The 25,038-nt window shown below is 37.8% G+C and overlaps 1 protein-coding gene across 2 annotated transcripts in view; it reads right to left on the reverse strand.

Moving 5' to 3' along the window:
* Positions 1-3,153: 3,153 nt before the first annotated feature.
* Ammecr1 (AMMECR nuclear protein 1) overlaps positions 3,154-25,038 on the reverse strand; it is a 112,975-nt gene continuing 91,090 nt past the window's right edge. For both annotated transcript variants that reach the window (XM_051140890.1, XM_051140889.1), the window contains 4 exons: positions 23,265-23,379; positions 8,995-9,085; positions 7,605-7,701; positions 3,154-5,249 (listed from right to left, as the gene is read on the reverse strand). In XM_051140890.1, coding sequence (XP_050996847.1) covers positions 5,135-5,249; positions 7,605-7,701; positions 8,995-9,085; positions 23,265-23,379 — 418 coding nt within the window. In that variant the 3' untranslated portion in view covers positions 3,154-5,134. The remainder of the gene's footprint in view (positions 5,250-7,604; positions 7,702-8,994; positions 9,086-23,264; positions 23,380-25,038) is intronic.

The raw sequence follows: 25,038 nt of genomic DNA on the forward strand, positions 1-25,038 counted from the left end.
AACCACAAGCAGATAATGATTGTCTTAATAGAGTACCATCCCAAACCACAATAGTTCTTTCGGGTGTGAGATGGATGTTTTTAGCTACCATGATTGGGATAAGCACATGCTATAAAATACACAGGGTACTAGAACTCTGAGGCTGAAAAATTCTCCTATTCATATTCAAGTTAACACCTAAGTCTGAGACATGCAAGATGAGCGCACAATAGCAAAGGATTGATAAGAGCCAGAGGTATGCCAACAATTTGGTTGGTAGCCTTCCCATACAGAACAGACACAAGCAGCAGCTGCCAGAGATCCACACCACAAGTAGTTTTTTCCTTGATGCAAGATCTTATCTCGCCCTTGAAAGTCACAGCACTAGCTGCCTTACCCACAAGCCTAGGCATTTTCCCCAAGCTGGAAGTCACTGGTAAAGTAGATGGTGCTTGTCTCAGTATGGGCCATGACCGTTGTGTGCAGCCAGTGGGTGGCCACTATATTAAGAACATTTTCAGGACCCAATCTGTACTCAGAAAAAAGGGCCAGGCCTGATGTTAAAAGAAAGGGTTTGCACTTAATCATGTGTTTTCTTTATAGTTTACCAATGTCCCCCACCACCTCATGAATGATCACCCTTGGTCTCAAAGTGACTTTGAGGCCAGCCTGAGGCACAGGAGAACCCGTCTTTTAAACACAGAAGTACCATTGAGCCTAACATCCTATCATGAGGCTACATAAATAAATAAATCCAAAACAAAGATTCAGTTTTAACATTTTATTGGGTAAATGATTTAAAGGTAATAACAATAGTGTCAAAACTACTTCAATATTTTTCCCACAGCCATACCTTACAGACCCACATAAACCTTTTTCATTTTTTCTTTTTGTTCATTTTTTAACATTTTAAAGCCATACATGTCATATAAAATGCCCACTTCCAATAGCTTCTTCAGACTAGTAAGCAATCAAGGTGTAAGGAGGGAGGACCTAGTTATAATGAAGGGGTTTCAGATACTCTGCAACGTCTCACTGTAATCAAAACACCAGGCTACTAAGGGAAGGAAAAGCTACTCCAGGTAGCTTTTTGCTTGTTACAAGTCTCACCATTGCATCACCAAAAACTCTTTATGCTGGTGACCAATTCAAAGTAATTCTGGGGAACATATAAAACACTAAAATAACTTAGAAACTAGATCCAAATATCTCAAAAGTAATCAACTTTGATATACAAAAGCAGTCAGAGGTGGTTACAAAAGTAATTTTTGTTTGTTTTGTTTTGTTTTGTTTTTCTCAGTGCGTCTATGTACCAGCGCAGTTACTGGGTCTGGAGCAAAATAAGAGGTTTGTTTTCTTCTGAAACAGTAATAAAAAACAAGGAAAACATATCTTTGTATATAAAGAATCAATGCTGGTCTTAAGAATAATGTAATCAGAAACCCTTAAATCGAGAGGCACACAATGGGTTTCCACTTGTAAAAAATAAAAGGAAAGTCACCAGTTTGTTTAAATGGAGGAGATGCTCACACTCCTCAAATAAACTTAATTCATTTTAACATCACTAGCAAAAAATCACTTAGAAACTGTACAAAAATAAAAAAGTTAACACATTTAATCCTGCAAGGTTTTTGTAAGGACTGGAAGGCAGGCTTTTGGAGCAGCATTTGGGCATGGCTGGGGGCTTCTTTGGTTTGATCTAACACACATAAGAGATGGAACCTATTCCAGATGACAGTTTCGAATTCTTGCACATTTGAAGACAGGAAAAGAGGCCAGTATACAAACTTCCGGTGTGCTGTGTGTGTGTGTGTGTGTGTGTGTGTGTGTGTGTGTGTGTGTGTGTGTGTGCACATGGGCGCGCACATGCCTTCATGTGTGCATGCATGTGCGAGTACTAGCATGTGATGAAACCATTTGCATTGGACTGGACATCCTAGGTAAGGGGTCGGGGGGGGGGGTAAGGTGGGGAGAGCAAGCCTTGCACTTCCTCCATCATTTTCACTGACCTCCTCAGGGTAGGGGAGATTGGAGAGGGTAGTAGCACAATTGTGCAATCAGAAGGCCACTTAAGGGGGGGAGCAATTGTTCTTTTCAAATCTGATACCTGGCTGACCTTGTTTAAGAACAGTAAAACCTTCCAGAAGCGGAAGCTTTGCTACATACCAAAATAAAATACACACTGTTTTCCAAGAAAATATCTAGTTGTATTTGGGGGCAGGGGAAAGGAAAACTTAACTGGAACTAATTAACATTTAAAAGGGGGCTCTGTAAACTTTGTGCTACTCAAATGAAGTTCAAGTATTACTTCTGAGCTGTTTAAAGATCACGGAACTCATACAATATTCTGGTGATAAAGAGTGCAATTCACATTTGTGTTTCTGAACAAATAAACCACAACTGGCTAGAACACAACTTGTGCAATTAGAATCTTTGTCTGAGTTAAAGACACATGCTACATATTTCCACATGTTCAAAGTTATTTCAAACCACATATTTAACAGCTTTGTAATATACAACAAAGTGAAAGGGCCTAGCATTTGTTTGTTTGAAGCACACCATTATAGTTTGTATAACACCCTTTACACTACAAAATCTTTAATCAACAGCTACTTAGACACAAAAATGCACTGTGCATCAACTTGAATACAAAAAGGAGACAAAACTATCCTTTTCCCCCAAGCCATGGTGGGAAATATTGCTGACCTCGTCCTTTGAAGCCTGCAGGATGGTTATTCTTCAGTATAACATTATTACACTGGTAAGAAAATCTGTATAACATCTGCATATATCAAGGATTTTTTAAAAATCTGATATGATTTTAGAGTCCGCATGACCAGTCACGTGACCTGCTCAAGATTGATTAGCACCGTTAAATACATGAGCACACACATATGCATGTATGCACGTGTAAGTATATTTATACATACATGTATATATGTATGTGATAGATCTTTTCTTTAAAAACAACAACAACAAAAAACTAGCCATAAGCTCACCCAGGATGAGGAGCTGTTGAAATGATGAGATGACGGATAAGATGGATTTCGCAACAATATTGGTCTATTCTGTCTCTCTTCAGTTTGTATGTTACACTTAATTTTTTCTTTCTTTTTTTCCTTTTTCTTTTTTTTTTTTACTTTTTTCTTTTCTTTCTTTTTTTTTTTCTTTTTTTTCTTTTTCTTTTTTTGCAGCAGACAATACCATTTAGCTTGTGCTTACTTTCCCTTTAAGGGCAAGAAACATCAGGTAGCCAGCACTTGCTTTTATACTGAAAGACTAATCTATTCCCAAAATGTGTCCAGGTAGAAACAACAGAACTTTAAAGCTTGTTCTTTCTAAAGCTCAGCAGCTTATTTTGTCTCTACAGTCGTTGGAACTGGCTACTGAGAGTGCCTTTCAGGCTAGCAATTGGCTTCTTACTTAAGGCATCAGAACTGAAAATGGTTACTTCAACAATGGATGCTGTGGATGAAGGAGTACCAAACTTTAAAGAACTCTCATCAAAAACTGAAGCTTTGCCCTGGTGACAAAGAGAATGAATTCAGCCAATAAACTTACAAACTGCAAAAAGATTTTCTGAACTACCAGCCTGTCACTTGTCACAGCAATTAAATGTATAAGCTTGAACATTTCAATAATCAGCGGTATGTCATAGTTTTAGAATATACATTCTGCAGCATAAATTCATTCACCACTTGTTATATTGACTTCCTGTTTGAAAAAATTATATATTTCCCAAATATATATCTATATACCTATATATGCATATATACTACCATAAACAAAGGTCATCTTTTGCCAAAATCATCTGTGGGTTTTCCTGGGGATAAACATAAGGGCTTCCCATTGACATTGGTAAGTTCTCTTTGATTGTGCCATGGGAAGGATAGCCCTATAACTGGGCTGGGTTCTAATTAATATATCTGAATGCCATCCTTACAGGTCCAACACAATATCTGTCAACATAGAAATGTGTTTCTATCAAAAGTATGTAGTGCAGAAAGAGATTCAAACTCTTTATAGATTCTCTGAAACTCAGCATTGTCTCCATGAGAGAAAAATTTGAAATCATAGTATGCATGAACTTTTGTTTCACTAGATTATCTTTATCACATCTTAGATAGTAGCTAAAGTTGTCTCTGACCAATTATGACTCATTGAAACCTAAAACTAACAAATTTAAATTAATACAAAATAGACAAATGTCTTTTTGGTTATCTGCTCAAAATAATTTTTTTTCAGCTAAAAAAATACTTTGGAGTAAGGAATTTGTGTAATCTGCTGTTTCTTATATAGAAACAATAAAAATTTATAAGAATAGTTCTCTAAATTGCCTTTTTAAACCCCTCTTAATTTGACTTAATTATAGTCTTTTCAAAGGCACTAAATTCTGCATCTGATCTCTTCCTAATATTGGCTGCCTTTCAAAATGATTTCTGCAGCCCATTTGAAAGGTAGCGTATGCTTTTCTAAAACAGTGTTTTAGTTTGTAAGTTGGTTCTATAACATGAGGCAGTCTCTTCTACAATAACCAGCACAGAAGGCATAAATGAGTTCTTGCTCTCTGTGACAAGTCCTGTCATGGACCTTTGAATGTTCATTACGTAAACTAAAGCTCACTTATTTTAACCATGGGAAAAACGTGTTCTTGACCCAATTAATAAACTGTCATAGCAAAGAGAATTTTAGGCAAATTCAAGAGTAATATACAAATACCTGAATTTGTTATGAATTAATCCCCAACTCAGCTATCAAAAAATGACTGTCTTAAAGACAAACCTAATAAATCCTCAAAAACTGCATATTTTCTTCCATCCACAGTCAAAAGAAGGAGGAAGCAAAAAAGAAAGAAAACAGAAACCTGTCTGAAATAGTAAAGCAAAAATATACCTAATATTGTAAGAAAAGAAAAGCTGTATGTGCTGCAAAAAAATCAGTGATGTAAATTAATAAAATGCGATCTTCTTAACAAATATCATTCTCCTACCCGTTACCATGATGGTCTTAACTGACTATGTCAAAGCTTCACCATGGCAACGGAAACTATCATCATAAAATGGTACAGTAAAAGAGATAGCTAGACCAAGAAGGTGTAGGGTCTCCTGGGAAGAGGTCTGCAGAGAGGCCCACTGACTGGTTGTGCGGCTCAGTGTCAGGAATAATGGTTGTATGGCGGAAGGGGATGCCCAATGCCATTTTGGAAGTGATGATGCTGGCGGTGAGCAAGGTATTCAGCGTAACTCAAGGTCATCTTTTCACTGCGGTACCTGAAAGAGAGTTGGGGAAGAGAAAAGCTAACATTAAAAAAGATGATGACATGCTATTATCAGAGGCAGAGGGGCCTAAGAAGTCATTTTACAGAATGGGAAACAGTTCCTTGCCCGAAGTCACAGTTGGTAAATAGCAAAGCTGAGATCAGAACACAGGAATCCAAACTGAGCCCAGTGCTCTTTCTGCGCTACTGCCCTTGTTTAATGTGCTCTCATTCTTTGGGCTGCCTTTCTTCAGTGACCTTCCATCCCTTCCCCCTTTACTATTCCTTTCTTGGTCCACATATCTTGGGTTTTGCTACTATGTTACAATATATTGGTACTGGGACTGTCTCTTTTGCCTATATCTATTGGTCCATTGCTTTGGGTTTCAAGATAATAGGCATGGGTACTCTCCTTCCTACTTTATCAGTTGCTCAGTGCTCTTTCATTCTGCTTCTGTTCTTTCGTGGCTGTCAGAGACTGCATTGGGTTCTGTTGGAACTTTCCATCATAGTCTCACTTATCACTTGTTCTGTAGTCTCATGGGTTATTCCCTGGGTCTGTCCTTGCTTCTCAGATGGTTTCTTATCTCTTTGACAGCTGCTCCTACTCCTACCTTGGAGACTTCTCCTAGGTTCTCACGCTTGCTATTTAGACTATACACTCTGCCCTCCTCAGTGCACTGGGATCTGTCCTTACACCTTCACCTTTGACCTGCTCACAGAATATTCCAGGCTATCAGCTGTAACATGAACTTTATACATATACATTTTCAGTAGCATGCTAGACAGTTCTATGCAGACACACCTCAAATCCAGGACTGCAACATAAACCTAAGTCTTATTTTGTAGTGCCTCTATTTTTTTTTCAAGGGCTGACGGTGATTCTTTTACCTTGCCTCACTCATGCCTAAGTGATGGCCACGTACATCATTTCTTCCACAGTCTGCTTCTCTGGCCTAGCGTCCCTATCCTGCTGTTATAGCTCCAGTTAAAGGCTTACATCACATTTGTTTACCCTGTTGCACAGTTTCTTAGATAACAAATGTTTCCTACATCACTGACCTGTCCCAATCCTATACTTCCTAAGTTCATTTTTTTCAAGATAGGGTCTCTACATAGTCCTGGAACTTACTATGTGGACCAAGATGGCCTTGAACTCACAGACATCCATCCCGCCTCTGCTTCCTGAATGCTGGGATCAAAGGCTCGTACCACCATATCTGTCCTGAAGTACATTTTTAAAAATTCCTATAATGGACATTAAATGCCTATAGACTCGGGTACAAAATGCTTAGCCTAGAATGTCAAGCATTCCATGGTCTGGGTCAATCTACTTTCTGGACCTCATTTTTCTTTAATGACATTTATTTTCCTCCTCCTCCTCCCTTTTTTTCCGAGTCAGGGTTTCTCTGCCTCCGCAAGTGCTGGGGACTCTAGGAGTGCACCTCCTCAGCTTAATGATGTTTCTTATGTGCACTGAAGGACCAGCCAAATCATAGTTATTCCGTAAACCCAGCTTTGCACTCTACCACCTACACGCTCTGATTCACAGCAACCTTCAGGGAATCCCTTTCCTCCCTTGCTTTCTACCTGTCAATTTGTCTGCCCATTCTTCAAGCCCAGATTTAAGTTCCCTCCTCTTTGAGGTCTTCCATTACCTGCTGACTTCCCCAGCATTATGATCCTCCACATCCATAATATTCTGCCTTGTAGTAGTAGTAATTATTTTTATTCAAACTATAAACTTGGGGAGGACAGAAATGGGGACATTCTCAAATTTGTAACTCTGCAGAGCTGAGTTACAGGCACATAATGCAGTTTTCTGGAATTGAAATAAATGGAAGCAGTAACCCATTTTCTTAAAATGTTCAATACTTTTCTTTGTAAGTAAATATCCCTATTATGCCATGATGAAATTTATTTAGCATTCAAGTTCAGCTCAATTGTGCTTTTCAATAAGCTTTCATAGTAGACTCCTATCACTGCCAAAATTCTAAGGTTAAATTTAAATTTTAGGACTGCTCATCAGAATCCTGGAGTTCTGCTACGCGATGTCAAAAGCTAGTGAACAGCTAATTCTGGTACTTTCTCCAATAAAGTAGTTTAAAGTCTCAGGGGGTTGCTTGTACAAAGCCAGAATAATCACATGGAGTTAAAGATGGAAAGGATGGGCTCATGTATCGTGCAGTATTTACTGCCAAGCTGAGTTCCATTGTATCCACTCTCAGTATGGCCCTGCCACTTGTTTCCAGTATTTTAGACAAGCATAGCAAGTATAGCTTGACAGACTACAAAGAAAATCAAAGTTATGGGCATATACTTGGACATGTACCCGTTAGTCTTGTGGTACAAAATGCCATCACAGTACCTGGTCAGCTTTATGGTTTTCCTGAATTCATTAGTAATTGGAGCTTTATACCCTCCTTTCCTCAGTAAGGAGTCTATGGTCTGAATATGGTCCCATCCTGTGGAGAGGCAATCAGATAAAATATCAGTCAAGCACGTGCCACAAAGCACTTCTGGTTAAAGACAAAAATGACTTTGTGGAGGTCAGCTATCTCTGTCACCAAATGTCATCAAGTCCTTTGGTCCTAAAAACAGTCATACAGAAGAGCTAAGGTTTTATTCTTGTACAGAATCAGGTTCATGACCACATGTCTTAAACTGTCTAAGAAACCATTCAGTCCTGTCTCTGTAACAAATCACGTCTACTGTACTCTTCTCCAATGGCCATACCTTCTAAAGGGAGGGAAAGCCTAAATAAATAAAATGACTTGTGTCAACTCATGGGTATTTGGGGCTCCCATAACTATTTCCTGGTAATTGTTGGTCTTAATGGCATCTTTTATGCTCAATGGTCTATATTTGTGTGAAATATCCAATGGCATTTTATTGTTTCTGGCATGAATGCTATTCTAATATCCTTATGAACTTGATGATCCTGTTGTATTAAGACATTTTCTAAAGCAATCCAAATAACTCTTTGCACAACTGCCTTAAAGATTAACATTTTCATCTGAGGATTAACACATTAAAATTTATCATTATTATCTCTCATATTTATATGAGCATACATGGGAAAAGCACATTTTAAAGACTGTCTGAAAAGATAAGCTCTACAGAATTTTTAAAAAGCATTCATTTGAACTCATGTGAACATCAAATTTAGTAGTGGCTGGGAAGAACCACAGTACTAAAGTGAAGTTGTTTGCTGCCACTATATTGGTTCAAAAAGATGTGTGGTATATCTGTGCAATAAGAAAATTACTTTTGATTATGAAGTATAGAGTAAACATAAAATACTTCATGTATTCACAGTGCTCCCAGTCTTAATGGGATGCTTACAGTTCCACTATTCCCAAATGAGTAATGGCAATCTCATAAGAAGAATGACATGGCTGTGTCTAAACCTGTTAATGCCACGATCATAATTACTGCACACTGGTGCATGGGAAAATTGTGTTTCAAAGTAGTAATAAACTGTTGCCTAAAATAGACCCCAACTTTTTTTTTTTTATAAATCTGTGCCATTTTTAAAGGTATGCATTTATGAGTATGCTGCCAAACGTCACTGCAAAAACTGTAGAATCTGTGTGAGTGATTCACCAATTTGAGCCAGCCATTGCAGCAGCAATGATGGAAAAGTTGGTTATCATAGTTTGATGTTGATCAATTATCAGACAGAACTGCAAGGTCAGTTACTGCATTGCAGCCTGTTTAGAATCATCACTACAGCATATAAAATAAAGCAAAATGACCTTGTTCCTTTGCAACCTCCGGTAGGTAGGTGGCGGTGCGTTTTGATCCTTTTTCATTGATGAATTCTATTCTAATGCCATGCACACCCACCTGAAAGAAATTGGCAGTTTTATTAGCACACACTTCTTCATGGAAACAGAAAGAAAAGGTTAGGATTTAACTTTAAGGTTCAGTGTAATTTCCCTTCCCCCTTTTAGATATTTTTACTTTTCCCAGAGCTGAGGACCAAACCCAGGGACTTATGCTCGCTAGACAAGTATTCTACCACTGAGTTAAGTCCCCAGTCCTTTCCCCTTGTTTAAATATGCATCAGTTTTCTGTTTTCCAAAGCTTTGACTTTGGATTGGAAGGCCAGTATGATATCCATAGAGTGAAAAAACACTGACTTGCATGTGTCCAACATATGTCAGGCTATGCTATTTTGTTTAGAAATCTGAAACAAATTATATGCACAGAGTAGGATAGTTGATGGTAAGAATCTTGCCACACCTCCCAACCTGGAATGAAGAAGCTTCTTCAAAAACATACCAAAACCCCATGTAGTCACATTCACGACTTCAATTTTTGCACGGACTCACTCTCAAGCTTTAGTTCCTTTAAAACCTTAACTCATATGTAGGCAAACCAACGCTGTCTGATAAGCCGGAAAAGGTATACTGGGCTGGATGGTACACATGGAAGGCAAGCCAGGAGGATCATATATGTAAGGCTAACCCATCCTACACAGTTAGGCTGCAGGGTAGTCTGGACAACATGAGACCCTTCTTTAAAAAAGGACTAAAAAGGAATGAAAAAAATCAGACTGTAAGTTGCATTATATCTTTCAATGTAACAGCAATAAAGACTTCACATTAGCCTGTGACAGGGCATTTTTTTTTTTTTGTAGTTTATTATCCAGCCCAGGAACCACTATAACATTTGAAAGTATGAAACTTTTGGTGATACCCAAAAGGGAAGTCTATTGGCTGTGGGAAGATATGCTGTTACTATATTTGTTTTTTGTTGTGTTTTAAGGCAAAACCAATGTGCTTTCCTGTCAATTAGCATATACTCAGAAAGAGGCTGTCTTTTTCCCTCATAGAATAAATAGTACACAAGGCTAACAAAATTAGCCAAAGTTCTTAACTTCTTTGGAAAAACTAATAATAAAAAATGAAAGATGGAAGAGCACAACCACTCTTCCATTCTCCCATGTCTCTAGCTGTGGCACACCAAGAGTCCGCAAGAGCAGAGCATAAGGCTGTATAAAGTACTGGAGAGCAGGGGGAAAGGCAGGCACACACTATTTTCAGGAAAGACTAGTGAAGACAAATGTTTATGCTTTTCATGTGTGCGCATGTGCGTGCGTGCGCGCGCGCGTGCGTGTGTGTCCAGAGAAGGTGCCAGTGAGAACCTCTTTTGTTCTGCCCTTAGGCACAAGTTTTTTTAGTTCTTCAGGGTACAAAATGTCCCCTGGGAAATGGATTTCATACATCTACCCCTTGAGCCTATCAGATTTTTTAAGCAATTATGTTTTTTTAAAAATTGTTATTATTAAAGTGTATCCCTGTGCCCATTTCATCTATTCAACATCAACATCCCTATGAATGTCCTCCTACTAAAAATGCAACCAGGACAGCTGTTTAAAAACCATCACCGTAAGGCTTCTCAGACGCCATGGGAAGTGACTGGATAGCTGAGAGGAAAGATGACTGTTTGGTTATCAAATATTTCCAAAATGAAGGGCATCTACCAATCTCCCAGTGCCTGACAGAGCACTGAGTCATTGACAAATGGCATACTTTTTCTATACTAACTTCCTGATCAGTGACTCTGAGAGCTTCTTCTTTGACAATATCAAATGCTTCATGATTTGTTTCTTCAAAATACACAGCACAAGTAATTTATGGTCCATCACTCACCAGAGTGAAATTTGAATCTACTTCTATCAAAAATCTGTCATGTTAAGATTGAAAAAAAACTGGTGTGATTAAGATAGCTAGTTAAAACTCTGAGATGGGTTCTTTGTCTGCACAGTGAGCAATATTTAACTGTCTTGGGGTGAGGAAGGGGATAAAAACTTTATCTGAAGCCCAGGGCAGCTCATGTTTCAGCGAGTATAGTTTGAAAAAGGGGCAATTTCTGAAGGTGATTTTTAGCCTAGTTAAACTAGATAATCTCTAATAACCACGCAAGCTCTGACAAATTACAAGCCTACATATTGAGGAAAAATTATTAGTCAGATCAAGGGGTAGTTTAGACATATAAATCCTTTCTTTATAGGAACACATTCTTTTCAACAGCAATCTCTGAGATTTTCAAATCCTAGTAATTTAGTAATTAAAACAGGCTAAGACTAATTGTATGGTATATAATTTGCTTCTTGAAAAACCTGTTTATATGAGATCAAACTTGAAGGACATGTCAAACAAAAAAAAATTGCTCGCCAACAGGATTGTTTATTTACTTTTGTATTGTGAGAGGGCCCAGGCATCCAATTTGATTTAAAAAAAAAAAACAAGTTTACTTTTCTGGGTTCCTATGATTTGAACAACAGGAAGCTCCTAAAAACACGGTGATTTTTATGTAACTGCTTTGTGTGCAGCAACAATTTTAATATGTGTGAAAGATACTCCACAAAGCTAACATTCTTTTTGGCATTTGTTAAGCAATAGCTTTTTCATCATGCTTGGAATACAGATGTCAACAAATAGTTACACTGAAGAATCAAAGGAGAGTGGAAACTGGTGTTCTGTGAAAAGCACCCATTTCTGATCAGCCTATGGAATTCATCGGCTTTGCAAACTAAGTCTTCTTCACCAAAAAGAAGGCTGTTTGAATATGAAAAGGCCCTAGTAAGCATCTGTGTATGAACCCTTGGTCTCTAGCTGATGACCTTTAGAAGGTGGAGCCTAACTAGAAGAAGTAATTTGGGGTAAGGAGTGAGGTTTCATAGCTTGATCTCAGTTCTTGTTCTCTACCTGCCTGCTTCCTAACTGCTGATGCAATGTGAGGTGCCACCGTGCCTTCCCTACTATAATGGAGTATATTCCCGATGGAGCTGTAAGCAAAAACCAACGCTTTCTCCCTTAAGTTGCTTTGCTGGGCTGTTTTTTCACAGCTATTGCAGTTATCAATGAGGTATTGAGTTAGTTACATAGAGCATCAGGATTCCCTGAAGCAAGTCTGCTCTCAAATTACCTTAGTAGCTGTTTTAGGATCGAAAAAGAGAAAGTATCTAGGAAAAGAATGACAATGAAATAGTAATATATCCCTAACTAATTGGACCCACTCTCCAAAAATGTAGGCAAGTTGGCAAAAAAATTGGAGACTTACAAGGGACTCTGCAGGTCAGTTTCAAAATGATTAGACTGAGGGAAAAAAATGCTAAAAGATCAAGACTGTACTTTTGCTATGTAGAACTACAAATCAACTAGAGTTGTAATAAATTACATGTAGGAGTTATAGATAAGAGGATGTGGAATTAAAGAGAACTCTATTTGTGTGTGCTGAGAGAACATTAAGACCAGTTCAACAGATTTCTATTTCATGCTAAAAAGAAAGCCATATTTATTCTGAGCCATTCCATAGCAAGCAATTTTTACTAATGATATTATACAACCTTTTGTTCTTAACATTGTTCAGAATGATTACATATCACGGTTAATGTTGGACCCCTAAATATATTATTTTGATTATTCCCTAGTTGATTATCCAGTTTGGGGATTTTGTATCGCTGAGTCTACTGGGCCTCAACCCCCATCATCATCCCTTCTCTCTTTGTTCATTCTATCAGCAATGTGGGTACAGGGAAAAGAGATACACGCAAATTAATCCATTTTGCTTCATAGTAAAAGGTTTGGTAGAAGAGATTATAACTAATGGCTGAAATGAACCGAGACTGCCTGCAGATTTCATTTATCCTCATTATCTGGCCCCTTGTTAGAAACGTGGGCTTCACTTAAAGTTATTATTCTCTAATGCAGTGACCCTCAACCTAAGAGCATTAAAAAGTGCCCTCTTCCACTCTGTCGCAATACATGGTCCATATTATATTCTCTACAGCTGCATAGTCAAAGCTTAATAAACCCTCGTCTATCTGTAAAGTAAGTGTTTGTCCTGCAATACGTTAGCAGCACGACTGGTGAGCCTAATCAGTGAGCAGACAATCTGAATAGGTTAAAACATGATGAAGAAAAAAGTCATCTGGCCAACAGTATAATTGCCTATAAAAAGTGTGAAGCTGAATGGGCTTCATGAAACCTTTGACTACTGGGGTCTACAATTATGTCCAAAGTCCTGACCTTTGAAGCTAAATCTGCACCTGATGATATTTTGGCTAAGAATATCAGTCAATTTCCTCGGATGTTATTTTATCAGCCAGTGGCAGGACCACTTCCATTAAATCCCATTTTGGGACCTCATACTCTTTCAACCGTATGGCTCACCATACTCCTTTCCAGTGAGTTCATCTTGAATAACATACAGAAATATATAGCAGGAGGTCAAAGAATTAAAAGTTGTTTGGCAGGCCTTTTGGATGAAATTATTTGGCAAAATATACTTTGTAATTAACAACACAGCCAGTTACTGGCCATTCACAAAAGACTGACCTGCCAGGCTTAATATACCAGCACCATTGAAGTAAATGAAAGGACTCAGGTCTTAATGAGAGGAGCAGGATGCATGGCACACTCCCAACTCTTTCAAGGCTTCCACTGCTGATGACAAACATATGCATCCAGAAAGAAGCCTAGGGTATTGTGGCCAGAAAAAAATGCTGCATAGGACAGTCTATAGATCTGACCTAGAGTCTGTATCTCCCATTCTTCTAGGTAGAAAACTCAATGCTTCTCGTCTCTGAAAATACCACAAACCCACAGTGCTCTATATTGCTCTCTCAAACTCATCACATCACAGTACATTTTGTCCCTCTCCAACTCAGCCTTTAACAAGAGTGACTTTTCCTAGTGAAAGCAAATTCAACATAAGAGATAGCAATACCTCAAAGCTGGACTTGCTTACTTCAAGTTTGTAATCTAGAATCATTCTGTGGGTAAGATTTTACTTGTAGAAGCTGATAGTGGTCTGTATAGATACTACTCAGTACTTATATTCAAACTTAGTAGTACCAAAATGTTTTTAGCTGGGCGGTGTTGGTGCACACCTTTCATCCCAGCACTTGGGAGGTAGAGACAGGTGGATCTCTATAAGTTTGAGGCCAGCCTGGTGAACAGAGGGAGTTCCAGGACAGCCATGGATGTTACACAGAGAACTCTGTCTCAGAAAAAAAATTCAGACTGCATATTCTGTAGATCCTCCATTCAAAATCTGAGTCATGTGGCTAGATGCATCTCTTTGCCCACCAGTGTGAGCAGAAATTCTGGAGTTCTGCAGGTGTCTATCTGGTTAACAGGACCCCTTTAGAAACTAGCTAAGTTACAAAATTTTAAAGTCTTTCTAGTATTTAGATTTCTTTCTTTGTTCCTTTCTTTTTTTTCCTCCCTTCCTTCCTTTCCCTTAGTAGCTTTTAATTTGTAAACTGTAACAACTGTGACCATGAGTATTTTTGTCCATAAGAAATTCACCCAGGGACTCCTTTTTAGAAGAAGGGAAAGGAGGAAAAGGCGTTGTCGTTGTCCTATAATCCCTACTATGACTAACAGGTAACTTAGCGACTTAAAAATATTTTTCTCTCAAACTGAGCCAAGAAGAAGTGCATCTTAGCTTGCTTTTATCTGTTACACACCCAGTTCTCGGAGCACTCTCAATACCCCTTGAGAAGTCTGGTAGAAAAAATACCAGGAATATAAATCAAAAGGGATAACTGTTTACAAATTCATCACTTGGACATTAGTAATAGCGGAATATAAAAACTTGCCTACGTCATGTACCTCAGCTAATGAATTATTTTTTTCTTGTTATGTAACAACAACCGCAAGTGTCCACTTGAATAAAAAATATATATGCTGCTCTGGTCAAAAATCCCTGTAAATTAGTCACCTTATCTTAGGATGAGTAAATTAGTCACCTTAGCTTAGCAAGAAATTAGTTCAGCCTCTAAGGACCAGCTTTTAGCTTTTGTAGTAATGTCAATTCACATAGGAGACTTAGACTTATCTATAAGGAATACAAGCCTGCTAATTTAGTCACAAAGGCCCATGAATAAAAATCAGATATAACATTCATTTTATCTAACAGCTTGACACTAAAGTCCTGAATGGTCTGACAATAACCCTTATGAACTTCCAAAGAATCTATTAGATTTGAAATAGAGCAGGATTAATGTAGTGGTGCATTAAAAAGCTATAGAAGGATTAATGTAGTGGTGCATTAAAAAGCTATGAAGCCAAACATATTTATGGATCATCTGCAATGAAAGATAATATTCTTACTCAAAGGTTTACAGTGAACAAATGACAGCTCAGAATGTAATTATAGAAAAAAAATCCCACTTCTATACTATATGGCTAATTATACTAAGCATTCAGAAAAAACTGAATGCACTGAAGCTTCCCAAGCAAAGTTCAGGTAACATAGGTGACCTTTTTATTTAAAGCCTGTTTTTCATCAAAAGTTATAAGAATTCATTCCTACCATTTAAAAAAAAACTAATGATAAAGGATAAAAATTTAAGTATGAGAAAAGTGAAGTTATTTATATTTTTCAAAACCTATAGCTATGACTTAGTGTACTGTTCAAAGGCTGGGGTTGTGAGAGCATCTCTGGTCAAACACATTCTGTCGGAAATATTTGCCTGATAAGAAATTAAGAAAAATTGTATCCAAGTTCTAGGTGTACATTGACTATGCGGCTCAATAAGGGTTAGCTTAGTTTACCAAAGAGATTTTTTTTTCTAAACAGTTATAAGGGGGTTGGAGTTGTGAAAAAATTAATCTTGACACAAGGAAGACAATAAAGAAACTATACTGTGTCCTTCTACAAAGCAAAGTACTATTTGTAAAATGAGTATCTTCCTAACTCAACTGTTTTACTTACATTTAGATGTAAAATGCTGACTTAGGGGAGGAAATGACACAGTAATAGAGACATTAATAGCTTAGAATATTTTGTTACCAAAGAGAACTCTTTGTGAAAATGAAATGTAGAATGCATAATTTTAAAAAATGGACTCTTTGACACTTTTTGGCCAACATTTACATTGACAATGGTCATTTCAAAAGTTAGGGGGCTCTTTTTATGATTTCTAAATGGCTGATTCATTCTCTGGATGTAAAATAAAACAGAAGCCATTTTTTTTTAAAAAGGGAGTCTGTCACAGAACCATACTTTGTCCAAAGACCTTAGTCCAACCTTTTCAACTTCCGAGTATAGAAACTGAGGTCCAGAAAGGTCACAGAACTCAAGCCTCCTTTTTCTTAGAATTCAGCACTTTGAAAAAATTCAATGTTGGGGATACATGCAAACTGCATATGAAAGAACTGTAAAAGCCTCCAGGGAAGGAGAAGGAAGGCAGTCTGGATTGTGTGTGTTTGGGGGGGCGGTGCGGGGGAACCAGAAGAACTTCCTCCACCAAACAATACAGACAGGAAGGCAAGAGACCTGAGAACAGACTCTGCTGCTCATTCTCTAAGGGTCCAAATGGACAATGCAAATATTAATGGACTAAACCTACATCTAAGAAGTTGTTTTACTGCTTACTTTTCTATTAGGCTTCTTGTTCCCCAGGAGCCCTTGTTGATACCCAGAAAATCCACTGTAGATGGCCAGTAAGTACAAAGCATTCCTTCCCCAATATTCCACAGCACTCCACCAACACTCAAAGCAGAACTTCATGACAAGGACTGTATTTCCATCACCACAGTGGCATGTTCCACTACATCTCAAGGTTTTTCTGAAAACAACAATGAGGAGCAATATCCAGATATACGTAGACTGTTTTATTTATTTGTTGTTGTTGCTTGTCTTGTGTTCAAAAAGGCAGTACTTTCAGGGCAGAGGAGAATCAGAACATAATGTACATCATAGTTGCAGAAAAATAATCAAGGGGGAAGCAAACCGTATACATGCAACTAGAAGTCATCTCACTTGGTGAATTTGTGAGTCATGCTAGCCATCTGTGTATGAATGGGGACTCTGTTTTCGGTTGTACATTAAGAGGATCTTAAAAAGAAGAAGAAGAAGAAGAAGAAGAAGAGGAGGAGGAGGAGGAGGAGGAGGAGGAGGAAGAAGAAGAGATAAGCAGAGGAGGAGGAGGAGGAGGAAGAAGAAGAAGAAGAAGAAGAAGAAGAAGAAGAAGAAGAAGAAGAAGAAGAAGAAGAAGAAGAAGCCGCCTTTATGGGGAAGGAGAGTGAAAGGGAGAGAATATTAGCTTCTAAACTATAGGGGGTATAATGACAGTAGCCAATTTGTTCATCTCATCTGTTTATTCTCTTGAAAGATGTTACAAAAGCGCCCTATTATCACTGCAACCAGATATATCAGAGATGGAACTGTGATCGCTCAAGAGGTGTGCATTAGAGCTTCTTTTGAAAATGAAGCACAGCTCTCTGAGTAGCAGGAGTCCTCAAGGCTCACATATAGTGACAGATGCTTTGTTATATTAGGGACACGGAGAGACTAGACACATGAGGTCCAGCTTTAATAGTCCAGGTACAGATTTTTGAAACACACAAGAAGCATGCCGGCCAGCCCCAGTAAGCATGGGTTGATTCCATGTAAGAGTGATGTACTAAAAATGAACCAAATCCAGCTGTCTTTGAAAGCCAGACAAGGAAGAAAACATCTTCAGGTTTGTGCAAGTGCCATTCATTTAGCTAAATATGATGTAACCTTCTACTTTAGGATATGTTAGAGAACATTTGCTCTTCATGCCTTTAAATGATCTTCCCTCTAAAGTTCAGAAGAAAATGATGCCTGATTATAATTTAGAAGATATTTTGACTCCTATCAGCGATGTGGTACATTAGATCTCAATAAAATTATGGGTTGCATGCATGCCATCCAGGACCTATTAACACAAAGGCTGTTCACGTACAATATCCTGAATATGAGCAGTTGAGGTGACTATACCTAGAACAGACTCCCCAAATGCCCATTGTCATTTGTCTTACACCCTTTCCCATTGTTTTAAAAGGAAACACAAATCCCAGTGAAGCTACACTAGTTTCAGGCTATGTGTCATTTTGGAAGGGTACGACACACTACACAAAGTTTTCTTTCATTCTATTTTTTTAAAAGAATTTGTGACTGTATATATTTATTTAACTTTCTTTTTTTGTTTTTTTTTTTTTTGGTTTGTTTATTAATTTATTCTTGTTACATCTCAATGGCTATCCCATCCCTTGTATCCTCCCATTCTTCCCTCCCTCCCTCCCTCCCATTTTCCCCTTACTCCCCTCCCCTATGACTGTGACTGAGGGGGACTTCCTCCCCCTGTATATGCTCATAGGGTATTAAGTCTCTTCTTGGTAGCCTGCTATCCTTCCTCTGAGTGCCACCAGGTCTCCCCTCCAGGGGACATGGTCAAATATGAGGCCTCAGAATACCACTCAGCTATTAAAAACAAGGAATTCCTGAAATTTGTGGACAAATGGATTGAGTTAGAAATGATCATAATGAGTGGGTTAACCCAGAAGCAGAAAGAATCAAATGGTATATACTCACTTATATCTGCATACTAGCCCAAGGGGCATGTCCCACGAAAGCCTTCACTTACCAGGAAATTGGGACAGAGGGGAGGGCATCCTATTGGGACTCTAGATGAGAGAAGCATGGGATAATAGCAAAGTAGAAGGATACAGAGGGTCCTAGAAACCTACAAGTAGAACATTATGATGGGCAGATTTGGGCCCAGGGGTCCCGCTCAAACTATGACACCAGCCAAGGACAATACAGGCGGTAAACTTTAAACTCCTACCCAGATCTAGCCAATGGGCAGAACATTCTCCAGAGTTGAGAGGAGAGTGGGGTATGACTTTCTTTCATTCTAAAGTGCCACGTCTGTCAATCATCCCGCCATTAGGAATTAGCGTAACTGTCAGCAGAACACAGAACAGTAGTGGCGATAAGTTCTAATGCTCAAACATGAGAGATTATGTTGGAATTCTCCCTGGGAGAGTAACTGTCCTCATTTAACAATCATTGTAGCCTTGCAGGTGGATATCACAACACATCAGTTAATGAGCATTTTCCCCCAAATTACTCACTTTTCATCCCTTTAAATGATTCCTTTAATTAGGGATTCTACTGAAGTAACAAATGCCATCAGTGGGCCCTATTCCAACTTCTGCTTATAACAAATGTACTATCTTAGTTTTTCTTTAAAATTCTCTATTAAAATTCTTTAGTAATTTTATTTCCCCTACGGTAAAAGCACACGCAAGACTCTGTATTTCACATTAAAATTAAATACAAAAATAGGGTACTTATTCAGGTAAAAGAGTTCTAATTATTTGGCAGTGTGAAATTTCTCAAAAAGAAGGTTATAGCTTTCATAATACAGCTTGGCTTCTCAAAATGAAAGATCAAAATATATAATTAACTAATATACAAAGATAAGCCATAAGGCCATCTTCATGTTTTCTTTTGCAAATAATCAAGTATATCACTAAGCATACAAATGTATTGATACACAAAGAATTGGAGAAACATAGTTTAGAATACCCAAATCCAATGACAGGACGTGTACATATTTCCTACAGATGCAATGTTTTCCAACCATCTCAGTCTGCAGCTGCTAGAATCTGTGCTTGTAGCTCCCACAGATGCTACTAAGGTTCCGACTGTATTAAAAAATGAAATGGTGAGATGAGGGATTATATTCCTTTTTTATAATTTAAAGTTTTCAGTTTTCTTCAGTTCTTCAGTAAGTCAAAATTACTAAAGATTCTCTCTCTCTCTCTCTCTCTCTCTCTCTCTCTCTCTCTCTCTCTCTCTCTCTGTGTGTGTGTGTGTGTTCATAAAAATTTATTTTACTATTTTTATTCTAGTAAAATACAAATTAAATTCACCATTTTACGATTTTGGTTTTATATTTGAATAATTTTAAAGGTATATAATTGAGTGACATTAAATGCATTTATGCTCTCATATAGCCACCACTAATTTCAGAACTTCTTCAATACTACAAATGGAAATACTGTACCCACTAAGTAGTCACCTCTCATTCACCCTTTCCCCAAGTTCTGACAATCATTGCTCTATTAATCTTCCTACAGATTTGCCTATTCTGGACATTCCATATAACTAGAATCATATAGTATGTGGCTTTTTGTGTCTGGCTCCTTTTATTTAGCACAATGCTTCCTAGGTTCGTCCATGGATTACAGCTGATATGGATATACCTAATGATAAACAGTTGGGTTTTCACTGTGTGGTTATTGTGAAAAGTACTGCTATGAGCATTCTTGTGTTTTTGCTTCAAAATCTGTCTTAAATTAATTTGGGCATACATCTAGGAGTGGAATTGTATCAGCTTACAACTAAAAATATTTTAACATCCATTCTGACACCCTGCTTAAAGTAGCAATATTTTTCATAATTAGTAAAGGCAATCTTAGGCTAACCTTCCGCAAAGGACAGCATTCCATTTTAACCACAATACTAGTGAGTGTACCAAAAACTAATTCCTATTCTTATAGTTAAAAATGCAAATGTTAATCTTTGAGAATATCATTCTTAGAAGTTTCCAGGGTCTTATTTTAAAGAGTGATGAAATAACAGAAAGAGATAGTCTTTTTCTCCTAGGACAGGCATTCCAGCAGTGTGTAATTCACTTTCAAATGCTGATATACTGAAACAACAAAACCATGTGTATTGTTTTAATTCAACAAGAGAATGTTACATAATAAGTAAAATATTTACACTCCCAAACATCAAGTCGAAAGAATATAGAATCTTGCAGAGATTCAAGCTGGCAGATAGTGACCACAAAAGATAAATAGCACTTGACAGAATACATAGTGCTAATATTTCAAGTGTCGAACTTCCCATCCACTGCGCAGAAAACAGATGCATCTTATGAACATCAAAGCCAAGTAGCAAGGTGAAAGCTGTTGAGTGTTTGATGTGAACTAGAGGTGATGTTACTAATTCTGTGCTTATTCATATCTAGCTATCAATGGTTGGGGGTCTCAATTTTTTTCCTGTGAAATACATACACATTTATTTAATATGCATACACGAATAAAACGTATTCATGTGTTTACACATGCTCAGACTGTATTTTCAACTCCGTGGCTGCAAGTAAAAGTAAAAGTACTGTACCTTTCCCATCCCCTTCCCCCATGTTCAGTTACCACACCACCACTGTATACATGACATTTTTCAATCTAGAAAGGAAAAATTAAACTCTGCATAGAGAAAAGAAAGCAATAGTCCTGAAACAGTAAAAATAGCCATGTAGACTAGAGTAAATGTTCATCAGTGGGGACATGAATTGGAGCCATTAAGTAAAAACTACTGGGGATAGTTCCTTAACAGCAGTAAACTTCTCTTTTAAAAAAGCTAACCAACCAACAAACGAAAAACCAAAACCCCGAAAACACCTGAACAGGCCTGGTGTTATGAAGCACACCTGTAATCCTGTTACCCAGAAGGCAGAGGGTAAGAGGAGGGTCTTGAGTTTGAGGGCAGTCTGGGTAACCTATCTCAAGCAAACAAACAAAAAGGTTGATGATAGAGGGAAAGAAGAGAAGAAGGCAGGGAGCATCACATAGGAATGTAAAACTCAACACAAAATAAAGTAGAAAATTTTAGTTCTATAAAAGAGTTGACATTTTTCAAATTTCCTAGTATTAAACCCCTTCCCAGATCTAGCCAATGGTCAGAATATTCTCCACAGTTGAGTGGAGAGTGTGATACGACTTTCTCACGTACTCTGGTGCCTCACATTTGACCATGTCCCCTGGAGGGGGAGACCTGGTGGCACTCAGAGGAAGGACAGCAAGTAGCCAAGAAGAGACTTGATACCCTATGAGCATATACAGGGGGACGTAATCCCCCTCAGGAACAGTCATAGGGGAGGGGAATAATGGGAAAATGGGGGGGGGAGGAATGGGAGGATACAAGGGATGGGATAAACATTGAGATGTAACAAGAATAAATTAATAAAAAAAAAAAGGAAAAAAATTATTTCATTTCTTCCTTTATAAAGATCCTAGGATGCTTTCATGTTCTGATAATGACACGGAAAGCTTATCAAAAGACCCAGAACGGACATTTTCATCCTCTTCTACACAAAAAGTTATAAAATAGCTCTGGTGTCACAAAAGTCATTCCTATCGGAGCTCTTCTGAGACGAATCTCCAGAATCTTATTCTGTGCACAAAAGTAGTAAACAGCAGTGGATCAAACCATTGGTAGTCTCACAGGAGATAACAGAGAAAGCAAAACTAAAACTCAAGGCCAGTTAACTGTGAGGACAACGATCTACTTCCAAGGCAATCTCAGTACCAATAGAAATGATTCTTCAAAACCTGCAGAAGGAAATACTCTTGTAAGGATACAGGAACCCTGTTCATAAGTGGGGTGCAAGAGGAATCCATTTATCAACAAATTCCCCTTGTTTCATTCTTCTACCTCTAGTTCCTTTATACCTTACATATATATTTGTCTGCATCATCTTGTCACTGCAGTACTTTTAGAATACAGTCTGAAACACAGCTGGTATTCAAGAAGACAGGCATGACCGCCACTCCAGTATTTCAACCCCCAAAGTAAATCACCATGAGAACTTTTGAATCCCACTTAGTAAAACAGACCAAAAATATGATTAATTATGGGTTTCTCTGAGGATGGCGATGCATAGACATACTCTGGATAGAACAGTATTGTCAAGGTAATTTCAAACGTGTATATTAATGTAGCCGCAAATAAATTCACATTATTTCATTCTAGTTTACTAAGACTCTGCTGTTGTCCCAAACTGCTTCCTCCCAAGTGGCCCACTGTGCTACCTCTTGTTGCTTCTTTCTAACATGTGTGTTCTGACTGCCTGATCATTGGCGGTGGGGACAGCACAGTGCACTGGAACGGAATGGAGATACAGGGAGAAACAGATTCCAGCCAGTCCTTCTCACTACTTATTAACAGCCTTTATTGGGTGCTTAGGTGAGGCAGGAGGATAAAAGTGAACACCACATTCACTTCGGAGATTCCAACACCACAGGGTACACTGCCATTTATAAAATCCTTCGCTCATATTTCATTGTTCTATGGGGAGCTTTATTTCTGTGTTAGAATGGATGGAAAGCCTTATTTTCTGGACCCAGTTGTTAACATCTACTCAGGAGTCACCTTCATGTAAGGTGTCTATAATCAATCTTACCTCCCAGTCCAAATAGTCACAGACATCTTCAAAGTTAGTGAGCAGAGACACTGAGCAAAAAAGCCGTGGCAGCTCATCCCTTGTCATTGGTGGAAAACGGCTGTCTTTAAGGGCACTGTTGAAGACAGAGCAGCGATTAAAGTCATCAGTGGGTAGTAAGGTTCCTAAGTTCAAATACTAACAATCATTTGAAAGACATAAATAACCAAGAAGAATTGGAAATGTATGAAAGATGCACAAGTGATCATCAAAGGCATTTTAAATCCCAGAGACTTTACAAGTCACTATTTTTCATTTAACAGATTCTGTTTCCTGGTCAATCTTGGGACTACTTCAACTGTGCAGAGTTCAACCTCCCAAAGAGTAGTTTCTTTATGTCTTTCCATGTTATCTTTAAAAGCAGAACGTGCTTGATTTATGTTTGAGGAGAATAAAAAAAAAAAAAACTAGAGTATAAAAAATATGTTGGAAGGCCTCTGAACCAATGATTAGAAGAGAAAAAATGTATATATTATCATATATAACTGACAGCTTATATTGAAAATCACATTGTAAAATGTAAAAAAGTTAATACAAGTTGCAATAGTTACCACAGAACATTAAATAACTCAAAAAGATGAATTTTTCATCAAGAAAAAAATCAAAGAAAATGAAAGTAATCATTTAAATCACAGACTAAAAATAAAAGTATTCAGTGTGCCCTATAAAGGACAATTGAAGACGGGGTTAAAAAACCGTGGAACTACAAGAAAAAGGGCTCATCTGTATAACAGAAGTCTGATTAGGAGAGCATGAGGTCATTAATCCTATCAGTGGAGTTCTGAGTTTCTGTGTACATCAACTCTGATTAGACCCTTTAATCAAGTACTACTGTGCCAAACTCTGGAGAGACCCTTGTAAAGGATAAAAAACAGTCTTCTTCCAAGAGTAGAAGAGCTGAATCAATGGCACTCTCCCCCATCCCCCTTTACTTTCTCTCTGTCTGTCACATACACCATGTTCCTTGTACTTTTATAGGAAACCACTTCCTGGTCAAGCAAAACATACCTCTGATTATCTAACATATAAATGGAACTATTGACACAGTATGTTAGGAACCCTTTTCACTGGTTCATTCTCTATATTTTATATGTATAATATATAATATGTATATGTAATATAATCTATATTACAAACTCAGAAATAACAAAGTCCCATGACCATCAGAAATAATTTAATTCCCTTTTAAGCGACTCCTTGCACTTTTTGTATTTTTAATACAGGTTCTCGTTATGTACCCTTTTTTCTCCCTCCCACTTTCTGTCCCCTCCTTGGCATTTCTGAAACTCACTGCATTTAAAATTTCAGTGCATTTTGGTCCCATCCCACGATACAAAAGAAAATCCACTTAGGAAGATACAGAGATGTTATATATTTATAAAGTATAAGTGCCCTTGTCATTCAAGAAGTCAAGATCAACCAAGGAAATTGGGAAGTTGTAAACTCACACTCTGAAGGCAGCATTTCCCTATTTTTCAATTCAACACCATAAATTGCCTATGGTTTGGCTCCTTTTATTTTCCTCTTGACAGTAAAGTTCTTTAAAAAATGTTCTCCAGCTCTCATCCAAAGGCAAGCTGAAGACATACATATATTTAACTACCTCTATTACACACAGACACTGTTAGAAAGTACTAATATCTTGCAGAAGTATCCCCAGCATAAGCAAAAGGGCAATCACAGTTTTCAGTCTTCCCATTAAAAAGAACGAAAAGAAAGAAACATCTTTATACTT

Source organism: Acomys russatus, chromosome X (assembly GCF_903995435.1).
Source record: "Acomys russatus chromosome X, mAcoRus1.1, whole genome shotgun sequence".
Classification (NCBI taxonomy): Eukaryota; Metazoa; Chordata; class Mammalia; order Rodentia; family Muridae; genus Acomys; species Acomys russatus.